This window comes from Lissotriton vulgaris, chromosome 3_1 (assembly GCF_964263255.1).
Source record: "Lissotriton vulgaris chromosome 3_1, aLisVul1.2, whole genome shotgun sequence".
In the NCBI taxonomy this organism is placed as follows: domain Eukaryota; kingdom Metazoa; phylum Chordata; class Amphibia; order Caudata; family Salamandridae; genus Lissotriton; species Lissotriton vulgaris.
The window spans coordinates 1,838,710,748-1,838,723,429 of record NC_141689.1 but is presented as its reverse complement, the minus strand read 5'-3'; the positions used below and the strand labels follow the sequence as shown (position 1 = coordinate 1,838,723,429).

Here is a 12,682-nt window from a genome sequence, read left to right as displayed (position 1 = left end):
AGGACTAAAGACTATCGTATTGACGATCAGCTCTTCGTGGGTTTTGCTGGCTGCAAGAAGGGCAGAGCGGTGCACAAGCGCACACTTTCCAGATGGATTATTCTCTGCATCAAGATTTGCTACTCTCTGGTGGGTAAGGACCCTCCTGAGGGTATTAGAGCTCATTCAACTAGAGCGAAGTCTGCTACTTCTGCATTGTCTAGAGGTGTTCCTGTTAAAGACATTTGCAGGGCCGCGACATGGGCCTCCCTCCACACTTTTGCGAAGCACTACTGCTTGGATGCTGAGGTGAGGAGGGATGGCCACTTCGCGCGCTCTGTTCTCCAAGATTTCCTGGTGTAGTAGAGTGGACACCCTCCTCCGGGAGTGGGGACTGCTGTGGGACTCTATTGACAAGGTGAGGAATCCACACGGCAGATGTATCTATCAGAAGAACAAGTTACTTACCTTCGGTAACGCTTTTTCTGGTAGATACAGTATCTGCCTCTGGATTCCTCACTGACCCGCCCGCCTCCCCGTTGTCCACTCTGCTATACCTGGTTTTGTGTGCAAATGTATTTATGATTTTGTATATCTGAAATTGTATAGTTTTGCACTTTAATTGTTTTTGGTTGCATGTACTGTGTACATTGTATATATATATATATGTACTTGTTGGTCCGTCCGGGTGCCTCGAAGGCACAGAAAAAAGGGCGGAACTGACGTCATCACGCCGACGTGGGCCTTATGAGGAGTCGGTGACGTCAGACGGAGTCGCGCGCGATGCCGTGCTCCTATGACGTCGTCCACGCCGGCGTGCTACGAAGAACTTTCCGAACGTTGCTGGTGCAAGGGGGATATTCACAAGGTGAGGAATCCACAGGCAGATACTGTATCTACCAGAAAAAGCGTTACCGAAGGTAAGTAACTTGTTCTTTTCCTGCCTGTAGATTGGATATCCTCTGTCTCCTCGGGGATATTTTCTTCCGATAATCAGCTCTCCATTACATCTTTAGTTGTTATATAACTCTGCGAGTGACTATAAACGCATCCCAGGCCTTATCTAAACTAGCTGTATGTCATTCAGTTAAAAAGATCAGAGTTATTTCTGTTTTGATTTTAGAGACTCATTTACTCTTCCAAATGCAATTCATAAAAAGACCATCTATGGTTCAACTGTGGTTTCATGATGCCAGCAATATTAATTTCTAGGATCAAGTGTTCTGAGCAGCCAAGAGGATGGTATCAACATTGCTTAAGGTTTAATCAGAGGTTATTAAAAAAAAAAGTCTAGCCTTGCCATTGATTTATGTCTTGCTGACATACAAGTGTATTTGTGCTTAGTGGGAAACTTTGCTTTCCAGGGCTCAATCAAACCCAGCTCTTTCTAATAAACTATTAGTACTTCAACGGGTTTGTCTTTTTGTCGTTGAGTATATAATGAAGTGTCTAACACTTTGGGGGTTGTAAACCACCTCCCCCCGTGTATTCAGTTTGCCTGTCCTTGGCATAATTGATTGAAAAAGATCAATTAAACCTTCTGGGCAATCTTCTAGAAGGAGGGCATATCTTGTGGCCACCACTAATGTTTGATCGTCGATAACACTGTTAATCCAGGCCCCTCTGCCTTCTTTATTAGTGTGGAAAGTGTTATCGTCCATCTGTATTAATGTATATAGCCACCATGTTGAAGAATGACATTCCAAACTTGGCTTTTTATTGAGCATCATAAAGTTGGTAATAATTTTAGTGCATGATATGCATATCTTATATATTGTGTTCTTAGTGCTAGCCACAAGTTTGCTGTGGTGAGTGTTGGACCCAGCAGTTTCCGGCTGGCTGGGGCGCATTGAAGCGAGTCAGAATCCACTGTCCTAGATAGGATGAGTATGATACACATGTCTAATAACCTGTGCTCAGGCTTGGTTAGCTTGGCAATGAGCAGTCATGCTTATTCTCCGAGCCCAAGTGTTAAGTATTGGCACAACACCACCCTCATCACACTGTGTATGCCAGAAAAAACTCCACCCCATATGTATAAAAGACTGGTCTTTGTATTATACACACACACATTAACCCCTTCCGTGCTACCGTCGGCCAACAACCGACGGGAGCACTACCTCCCTGGTGCTGTGCACGACCGTTGGCCGTCGCAGCCCCGCCCACTTATTAGAATGCCGGCACCACGGCCGAATTACCGCTGCTATTAAGGCGCTAAAATCAAAACGACATGCGCATTGTATATGCACTTCAGTTATATGCAATTGTAGAACTTTCCCATTAGCTGCAAAACTACATGAATATATATGCCTTAACCAGAGGTATTTATCCAACACGACATTCTCCAATATTGCATACCCTCAACAGTTGCAATCATCAAGCAATCACAGGTCTTTGACTATGCCTCGTGACCTAGCCCCTCAGTCACTCGACTACACCAGCCAACCATACATGTTGCCCCTGCTGGCGTCACATTGAGTAGATTTCCTGAACCACTTAAAACAGAGAGAAACAGCTACTTAGTTTCGTCCATATGGATTAGATCCCTAGGAGCCCAGCGGCACCTGCATAAGTGTGAAATTTCTATCCCCCGTAGACAAGACTGTGACCCAGAAAGATGGCACGCTTCCAAGTCTGGAGAAATCTTTCCCTTCAAGCAGAGGTGCAGCTTGCCGTAGGTGCCCTCAAGGCACAACGAAACCCCTCGGACCCTGTCACAATGTTCTCCACAATAAAGTACCTTGTGGTGTGGGTCTGGGGAGTGGGAGCCAACAACATCGGACGGAGGTTGGGAGGTCAGGCACTGTCGTCTTCCCAGTCTGTAGGTCGAAGACAGTCTTAGTTGCCCGCTCAGGTCCCCCAGCACCCCTTGGGCACCACACTCTCCGGAGTGTAAGCTAGCACAGGTCCCCTGGTTTCAAGTTATTGTCCCTTGGGCTCTGCAAGCTTCCCCTGCACTTCTTGAACTTTTCACGTCCCGGCACCTCAGGTTGGCTGCTGATCTTTTACAAGCACACTTCTCTGTACAGTGTGAAAATGGTGTACGTCAGGCCGGTCCTTGTCCCAACCAGTTATCACTTCCACCTGCTTCTGCTGCAGTCTGCCCGGTCCTTATGATCTTGTGGAAACTGGAAGATCCTTTGTGTTACTGCATTCTCGTAGACAGGAGGCAAGCCAGCCGGCCCTTGGAGAGTACTTGGGGACCCAGGGCACAGCACTTGGCACTTAGCTGCAGGTCAGCAACGTTCAGGCAAAATCCACCAAGTGATAGTCCCCTTCCTGAAGCACAACAAACTCCAGGCCACCACAAGTCTGCGTATAATCCAGTTGCAGTCCCTCCTGCCCTAATGATTCCTCTTGTCGATGTCCCAGCGTTGAACCAGCGTAGTATGGTTTCAAATCCAAAAGCGTCTCCAACTTCTGAGGCCAGAGCCCCAGTCGTTATATCCTCAATGGCCTCTGAATATACGATCAGTTCAAAAACCACTTTGAAATGCACGGGCTAGGTCTAAATTTTGTCCTGTCTGCTATCCTACCCCGGGAGGTTTGATCACTATCTTTAATGGGACCAAGACCCTGCCCCTTGGAATGCAGGTCCCAATTACACCCCACTTAACTGTCCCAAAAAGGCGTCTCGGAGTCAGTTTTGCGGTTTCCCTTGAGCCCCTACTTTAACTTTATGGCCTTCTATCAGGAATGAACATATGTAACTGTCCCGCAGCAACCCTGATGTGAATTGGAGATAGGCCAACAGGCACACACATCCATGAGCATCGAAATTCCCTCTTTCCCAAAGTGACATTTCTACCTACGTAATGTCCGATCCACTTGCACTACCGGAGAGGATTCACATTACAAACTCATCAGTGTCAAACACTGTACTGCTACTATTCTGCACATAGGAAATACTGCTCAATAGCCTTTCCATACCTTCCCTCGTACTAATCCAATACGAGAAAACAAGATTAAAAAAAAGCAATTGCTTATAATCCAGTATTTCAAAGTCTTAAAAAGCATGCTAGCTCCAGTTGTCACATTTAGGGTTTTCTCAGTTTGTACATGTGTATGTCTACTCTATGTAGTCCAAACACCCTTTATGAACCGCTGCAGTCAGAATTCAAGTCATACAGTAAATCTGTAACTACCTCAACATTGCACAGCCGTCCCTCTGCAGCCATCTTAAGCAGATTGCTACAAAGGTATGAAACAGATGTTTCAAAAAAACATGGACATTAACCTGGTAAGAGGCATGGTACACCATTACGGTGCCAAATATTCTTAGTAATTTGAGGAAGGTTGCATCCCTCATTTTAAGACCACTTGCTAATGGTATATAGACCTAGTCTTAGAGGTCAGATTGGATGCATTTACTGAGAACTGATGTGTCCAGCTTTGAGCCAGTGCTACCCCCTGGTATTTCTTTTGCTTACAACAGTATTGAACGTAAAAAGAAAATAAATGCTGTAAGTATTTCAGTTCATTGTCCGTAATGGTGACAGTGATAGTTAAGGGAAATAAAGGAATCTATAAAGTCTATAATCATTTAAATGCGAAATAAAATAACACGGATTATTTAATGGAAACAAAATTGATACAGCATAGACCAGTGCTCTGAAATGACAATATTGAACTCGTACTTGATCCTGAGTTTACATTGAGCTGTTCCTTTCTAAACTATAAATTAATATTGCCGAGAAGCAGCAGAAAGGTAGTAGAGTATAGTAAAGATACGAACAGGAGTGTAAATGAGTATTCAGATGCAAAGCTCTGACCAATAGGACGTATAGAAGGCTAGAGGACATAAGGAGGGAGAATGGCATAGGCTCCATCGGGCCACTAATGTTGATAATGACACCAACTCTACTCTACTTATTTCATACACCTGTTATTCCGTATCCAGGTCTTCAGAATGCGAATTGGGCACCATGGAGTGTGGATACTCGTTCACATAAAAATAAATGCTAAGGCCCCTTATGGAAATATAGCTCCTTATTTCACCTCACTTTAGAATTTCTGTGGGCTGAGCTAGTCCAAAATCTTTCTAGCAATTAAATGCTTTACACAAAACCCCGGGTTCCTTTTTCTGAACATCAGGCAGGAAGCTTTAGCTCACATCTCGGCCAACCCCCTTCTGTATTATAGGCAAAATAGCAAAGCACCCATGTTATAACATCAGAATCTGCAACGGTTGTGTGCCATCTTGTCCTCGTTATCAGCAGGGTGTCACTTCGATAGCCTGGACAAAACAGGAGACAAAATGTCTGTGTGTGACCATAGAACACAAATACTAGGGTTTTTACTTTTCCGGTGAGAATCTTCAAGATGAGATACAGGAATTTTAGACCCCTGCATCTTCTGTCCATTCCTGACTTTAGACAGATTAAAAGCAAGACTGTTATGTCCCAAGCTAAAGCCTTGAGAAAATCCTTCAGCAATTAGTTTCGGCACAAGTGCATAGTCCGCAGCGCATCTTACAAAGTGTGACCACCATGCTAACTGCCTAGATCGCTTGGAACCTTTTTAGATGGAGAGAGACTGTTGTCTCGTTCTTCCATTGTCACTGATAAGGAGGAGAAAATTCAGTGTGCGCTCAATTAATCAAGACCTTAACAATGGTGGGGTTTCATGTGCACTACAAGGTACCTTTGACCTCTTTGTTTTACGTTTTTCTGGTTTTCTGATGCCTTATGTTGTCTGAAATGACTATAGAGAAGATTGCTGTTTTCCGCCAACTATTAATTCAGCTCCAAAAAATCCTTCGGCTTTGTCCATGCCCAAACAGGCCAAGGGTAGATTAATCTCTGGTTCAGTTAAATATTTAGGAACTTTTGTAAAAAGATCATTTGAGGGGTAGCCAGCTGAATAGGGCATATCTGTGACTAGAATTGTGAATACTGCTTCTGAATCGTGCCCCTGGTGCCTGGTGTTTTATTCAGACTTATCATTCCCTCTTTTATTTTCAGTATCTGGGTTTTGTCCGGGTCCAGTTAGATTACGCTTAACTTTTTCAAGCTACCCCATGATGTTCCCTTTTAAGGGGAATTTGCACATCTTGTGTTTGACTGGTTATGTTTTTTGCAATTGGCAACCGATTTGCTTCATTGTAGGATATGGAAGATCATGAGTTTGTTTTGTATGGTTTACCAGGGAATCTATCTGCCTAATTGTATGGCTTTTAGGAAACAGGAGTTGAAATGTATTGATGTTATATCACAAAGGGAATAAGCCGAGATATACTGGCAGTTATCAATTTCCATGTGGACTCCATTTTAGCTGCATTGTGTCTAGGCTGCTGAAGTTGGGTATGCACTCTACAGAATTACTTGCATGTGCAGGGCTTGGTTAGACTAGGCTGCAGTTGCCTAGTTGTCATACAGGCCTATTATGGAAGTGTCCAGGCCTGAACAGGCCTAAGCACCTGCAGTATGTGCCTCAGTGGGCACTCCCGTATTACACGAAGGACAACAGGATCTTGTGCAGCCCCCTTTCGTAATGCATTATTGCACATTTTACTGCAGTGTCATCCCAAGGGGGCATTGCCCATGCAAATGAAGGAGTGCCTTTGCCCCTGCACCGCATTACCGCCGCATGGGGCACTCTGACTCGAGGGAGGCTAAGAAGAAGTGTGTCCCAGTCAGATTGCCCCCAAGGTCGTCTTTTGGGTTGGCTGAGGATACAGGGGTCTGGAACCCTCTAGACATCCCCCACCCACAAGTACAGCTGTGTACATCACCAGCCTGCAGATGGATGCTTGCTCCTCTTCAGAATCAGCCATTGTGCTTCTTAAACTTTTGTATGGAACATTGGTCTACCTCAGATACACTGTAGACCGGGACAAAGCTCACAATAATTAAGAGGGCCCCCTTTTTTAATGCCTGACTTTACTAATGAAGCAAGTTGTTTCCCAGGGCCTTTTAAATGAGCGATCTGGCTTTAGTTTCTTAGAGATGTGCCTAAATTCACCCCGCTTACTTTGGGAACAGCTGTTTGGTGCATTCTAGGGCCTATTCACTGCGACCAAATTATCCAGATTTTTTAGGTACTGGAACCAACCCGTTACAAAGACATGTTGTTCTGCAGCCGTTGCAAATGATTTGGAACATAAAATGAGCGCTTAAGAGCGTGTAGAACCTATCATCTGTAATGTTAATATTGCATTCATAATTTCAGTGGTAACATTTAATTTTCACGCCACGAACGGCAGTTTTATTGATAAGATACCTTGGAGCATTTAAAAAAACAAATCCGCCTTCACATAACAGTTTACAATTCGGTGCCTTTTAACTATTCCCCTGCTCTGAAAATATTTAACAGTAAGCTAACCATTTTCTATTTCAGTTAAAATGAAAATGCATTCCTGTGAATCAATGTGTATGCGAAAGTGTGTGGTTTTGAGAATGCATTTTAAATGTTCAACAAAGGAATACTCAAAATTCATTTATAAACACTTGCAAAGGTCTAATGTGCTACCGCCTGCACTTCTGCGAAGGTTTACTGCGGGCCAAGGGTCAAAGTACTAATAAGAGTGTTTGGGATGTCTGCTGCCACCAAACAAAATGGAAACTTGATTGATAGCTGGAGGGCTGAAGGCAGAAAGAGCAAGGGAGAAAGCAAAGGTCATGGAGCCACTTCCCTCCTCTGCATATGTAATGACCATGCGCTCGGAAGCAGTCAGACCTAGATATTATGGATCAATAGAGCATATGCTCGGCACATTTGCACCAGTAATATAAAACGCAAACAGATCTAAAGTTGCAGTTGTTTTTGTCTTCAGTTGACATGACTAATGTGTGATACAGGGATGAGTTCATGGCGAAGTCTTGAGGGACGAACAAACCGCATGTGCTGTTGTTCTTTCTCACTTACCCAGCCATTTTCCAGATCTTTAAAGCTCTCTTCTCGACATTATATACTTTTAATTGCAGTGTACATTTTTTTACCCTTCAGGAATGTATCTTTTCTGCTCTCCTTATGAATTAAATGACAGATATCCCGCCACCAGCTCGTTTTAGTTTGCATGTGAAAAGTATTGCTACGTGCCACAGGCTGAGCAGACTGTCTTCGAGATATGACCGTTTTATCCGTCTGTTTTCTAGGTTTGGTGTGCATGAAATCCAGCAGTTCTGTGGTGGAGTTGGTCATGCTTCTGTGCTCTCAGGTGAGTTGTCGCCGGCAGTGTACTTAGTAAACACAAGGTTGCCTCCCATGCATCAGTGCGGCTGCTTTTCATGACAAAGCACCATCACTTAGGATATTTTGAAGAACTGCGTTTAGTGGATGAGATAGGCAATTCTATGGGGAGATGTTGCAATAACAACCTCTTAAAGCATGGCCAATAATTGCAGACTTAAAGCAAATGGTGAAGAATCCCTATTATCGCCCCCTGTGAATTTTAAATAGCTCAAGACAACACCAAGCTTTGTTCATTTACTCAATATGTTAGTGGTAAAGCAGTTAGAACACTAGGCAAAGGTCTGTGCTATGGAAGCATGAGCTACTTGTGCACTATGCAAAGAAATGGGCTCCCCTAAGAAGTGATAGAGTTTTGTAAATGCGCTGCTGTTTTTAGATTTCATGGTTTTATTGTTCTTTCTCATGAATCACAGTATTGTGTAAAATTAAGTAACTTGCAGTCCATTTTACAGGGGTGTTTTTAATATATATGTGGTATTTTAATATATATGCAATGATATATATCGTAGGGGACTCGTTTAACAACCTACATTTCAACAAACTTAAACGCAGGGAGTATGGAAAAACAATTAACAGGGTAAAAAGCTAGAGATGCACAGACTATGTAGAAACATATTCACCTTGTTTCTGGTCTTCATTGACTGAGTGTGACGTCAGCTGTGGTTTTGATCCAAGTGGCATTTTGAAAAGTAGCGATAAGCACAAAATGGAAATCGTAATCTTAAAGCAGTGTTAGATTTTTTTAAAACTCCTTCAGGCAAAGTCATTTCCAGGTCACTGGAAGCCACATGCGTGTGTATCTCTCACGTTATTGACCTTTCAGGAGAGCCTAAAATGGACTTGCATTAGAAACACTCATCTGTTAGCCTCTGTTGTAATTAAAAAGAGGACTGTTTTCATTGAGCTTGTTTGTGGTATCTAAAAACAATTTCTCTTTGGCTATAAATTCCTCTATTTAAATCTTTAAAATAGCCTTTTTTAATGGGAAGATATTGGTCTGGAGGTCAAGGATTCTGACCCATTGGGAAACCTTTGACCTTCATTGGAAACCTCGTCGGTTTACTCGCCTGACGAATACGGATAATGCAAAATTAATGTTTCTGGTCATCGATTTATTCGTTTTAGTGCCCGTATTGCCAAATTTATTTAGACTGGGCTGATGGACATTTCATGAATACAAATGAAAGAATCATAGATGGCGTGAAAATCAATAATCCTCTTTGTCAATAAAATGCAATAGGTACAATTACTTCTGGAGATCACACCTAATGGATTCAACAATGAACTAGTGAAGGGCAGTTATGCTTGTAGTGGGCTTATTATTCCAGACAAGGAGCATGATTTGGATGAATGCATTTACCGCCCCTTAGTTCGTCTGATTTTGAATGTGTCACTTTTGTTGTTAGTCCAGTTACAAGGAAGCAAAGGTCGCAGATGTCCTAGAGATGCATGATAAGTTGTTCATTTTTAAACCATTTTATCCACTTTATTTTTGAGCTGTTAAGCCATGCAGTTGTTTTGTCTTCACTGTACTGAATTTATTTGTATAGTTATACTTGTGTGACTTGTGAAGGGACCCTGCTGTCGCATTTGTGATTATGCTGAAACTTAGCTGATGAAAATAAATAGCTTAAGCTCAATAGAGTAATGTTAGATAAAGCTTCCCATTTTGGCATGCAGTTTAACAAACTATTGTTAATTTTGTTCAAGGTGTAGTTGGGGTAGCTCTTCTAGAACTGTTTCTCTTGTGAAAGAAAGGATGTACTGACGAGCACTAATTACAGGTAGGAAGAAAAGTCTTAATGAAGAGAAGAGGCAGAGAGAGGGTACATCCAGAGTCTTCATTTGATCTAATTTTTCGTGATAGCATTTAAGAGTGTTTACAGTAAGAGTCTTGCTCTGCAACCACTCTCTAGGAATTGAGTTTCTAAATTAAATACAATTTGATCTTAACAATTTGGTCCTCTGAATTCTCAGGCCTGCTTCTCAGGTAGAGTTGGTTTGTGTTACTTGGCTAGTGAGGCAGAACGCCCTAGTCATGTTCCTCCTCAAGGGCAGCCACCATGAATCCTAAAACCTCCAACAGAACAACTTCTTAACTCCTGTCACTCACCACGATTTCGAACATGATGGCTAAAAGTGACTGCCCATCTAGAAACTGACACCACCACCCTGCGGTCACGCATAAGGGTGCATCTAGGAAAAGAAATTGTCTAACACCTGAGTTCCTAGCTGTGCAACCCAATATAAACTCTGTACCGCAGTGTTGTCAGGCAGGCAGGCGTCCCTTTCCATCTATTCCCGCCTGTCCCATGGTTTCACATCCCCATGGACTGGTTGTCCTTTGCTTTTTGCACGAACTTTTTCACTGTTTATTAATTCAATTAATCTGTGAATATTGTATTGATGCATTGCTATCTGTGTGTCATTCGTTTGAGTTTTTTGCTTATTTGCTTTCATTAGCCTTGTCTTATTCCTATTGTAAATATTGTATATTTGTATCTTTTGTATATGTGTAGATATGGTATTCATGTAATCACTGTCGTGACAGTCCTTGGTTTGCCCTTGTGTGTTTTTTGAAACTTTGAAAAAACAAAAAAGAAAATAAATTTGTTTTGGTACTTTTGACCGTGGCTACGTAGTACACATTGACTGCGTCGCTAATACTCATGTCACAAATTTTCCCTATCTAGCCACTTTTTTCTGTTGACTCTATTGTTGAGATCCGGGCTAGGTAGACGTAGGATCCAAAACCTTATTTGTTTCTCCATCTAGAAACTTGCCACTGCCTAAAGGACAGTGACAAAAATAAATCATATGCACTTGTGCAAGAGATATCAAGTAATGTCTTGTTCAAGAGATATCTGAAAGAGACACGTTAGTGGTAGATTCCTTACCTTAGAATATCCCCAGGCGTCAGACTGGATCCGGAAAATTTTGCGTAGCAATACCCCTACACGCCGACAGGCGTCGTCCGCGTCCGTCGTCGACGTCGTTAGTGCCGGAATGACCTCGTCGGAGTACTTTGACCACGCCCATGCGCGCTGACGTCAGTTCTTCTTTTTTCCGCGCCAGCTAGCGCAGATTTGGAGAAGCTCTACCCCTAGTCATTTTTTGACTAAACTTTTTGATAATTTCTCTACTCGAGTCTTCGACTCTAACGGTGCTCGAAGTGTGACCGACTGATGTCGGTTACCGACTCCCATCGCCGGTGCCTGAAGTGTTTAGGCCTCGACCACGACGACCGCACCTGCTCCGACTGCCGAGCCCCGACGTCTAAAGCTAGGCGGGAGCGGTCCCGCAAGCCACTCGAGCTCCGACAGTAGGCCCAGCGCCGTTCCAGGTCCCGGTCCCACGGGAGGTCGAGGGACCGGTCGCTGGGTCGGAGTCATCGCAGCTCCGGGAGTGGACATCGGTCGTCAGGATCCAAGTCCTCATGTAAGAGGCATGAGAGGTCGGAGAGACGTCATCGTTCCTCCGACCCACCCCGACGCTCGCACAATGCTGTCGGGGGTTCGGGTGACCCCACCCACGCGGCTCCGATGGAGTCGCAAGCGTCGCCGCCTGCCCCACACCTTCGGGTCCCTGGGCACGGTGCGTCGCCGGAGGAGATCGAGCGGTACCTTCTGCCCATGAGGTCCCTCCATCCTCAGCCGGGTTCCGCGGTGCCTCCGGGCCCGACGGTCCCGGCTGGAGGCCCTAGCGTGTCGGGTGCTTCGGCCCGACGCCGTTGGGTGCCTCGGCTCAGATGCCGCCGGCGACTTCGGTCCCGGCACCGTAGGACCTCACCGGATCCGCTTCCGGATCCGGATCATCACCGGTCGACCTCACGACCTCACCGGCGCCAGCCCTGCGGGTGTCGCCCCCGGTGCCCCTTCGGTCCGACCCTGGTGCCTGAACGGCGCTGCTGGGCGCCGCTTCCGACGGCCTTTGGAGATTTTTATTTCCATGAGGAGGCCCCGTCTGTTGCACCTGTTTTACAGGAGACAGGTGACTAGGGTGACTGGGAGGGGTCTGAGGACCCTCTGGCACTGGAGTGCCAGTCTCAAGAGGACTGGACATATGAGCTTGGGAGGCCAGTGATATTGACACTTCGTCAGACACTGGATTTGTCTCCCCTCCCACTATGGCTACGGAGGAGGGGGCTGCTTATAGTGTAGTGTTGACGAGGGCGGCCAAGGCCTTAAACCTTGAGCTCCCCGTCGCAGCCGTGAGGACTAACCTCCTCACTGAGGTACTCAAACCGAAGGCAAGCTCCAGTGAGCCTCTACTGCCGTTCAATGAGGCCTTGTGTGACGTTCTTGTGGGCACTTGGTCCAAGCCCGCCATAGGTCCGCCTGTGGATAGGAACGTGGCCAGACGATACCGCCCGCCCTGGGTGACCTTTGCTTTTTGTCCACCCATCCTACCCCCGAGAGCCTGGTTATCCAGGCCTCTACTTCCCAGACCGCATTCCCGACGGCTCCGCCCGATAGGAATCCAAGAGATATGAACAATTCGGGAAGAAAGT

At 44.9% G+C, this 12,682-nt stretch overlaps 1 protein-coding gene across 1 annotated transcript in view; it reads left to right on the top strand.

Annotated features, from left to right (window-relative positions):
* LRBA (LPS responsive beige-like anchor protein) overlaps window positions 1–12,682 on the top strand; it is a 2,444,222-nt gene that overhangs the window by 780,059 nt on the left and 1,651,481 nt on the right. Inside the window, exon 34 of the mRNA XM_086962285.1 lies at window positions 8,076–8,137. Coding sequence (XP_086818411.1) covers window positions 8,076–8,137 — 62 coding nt within the window. The remainder of the gene's footprint in view (window positions 1–8,075; window positions 8,138–12,682) is intronic.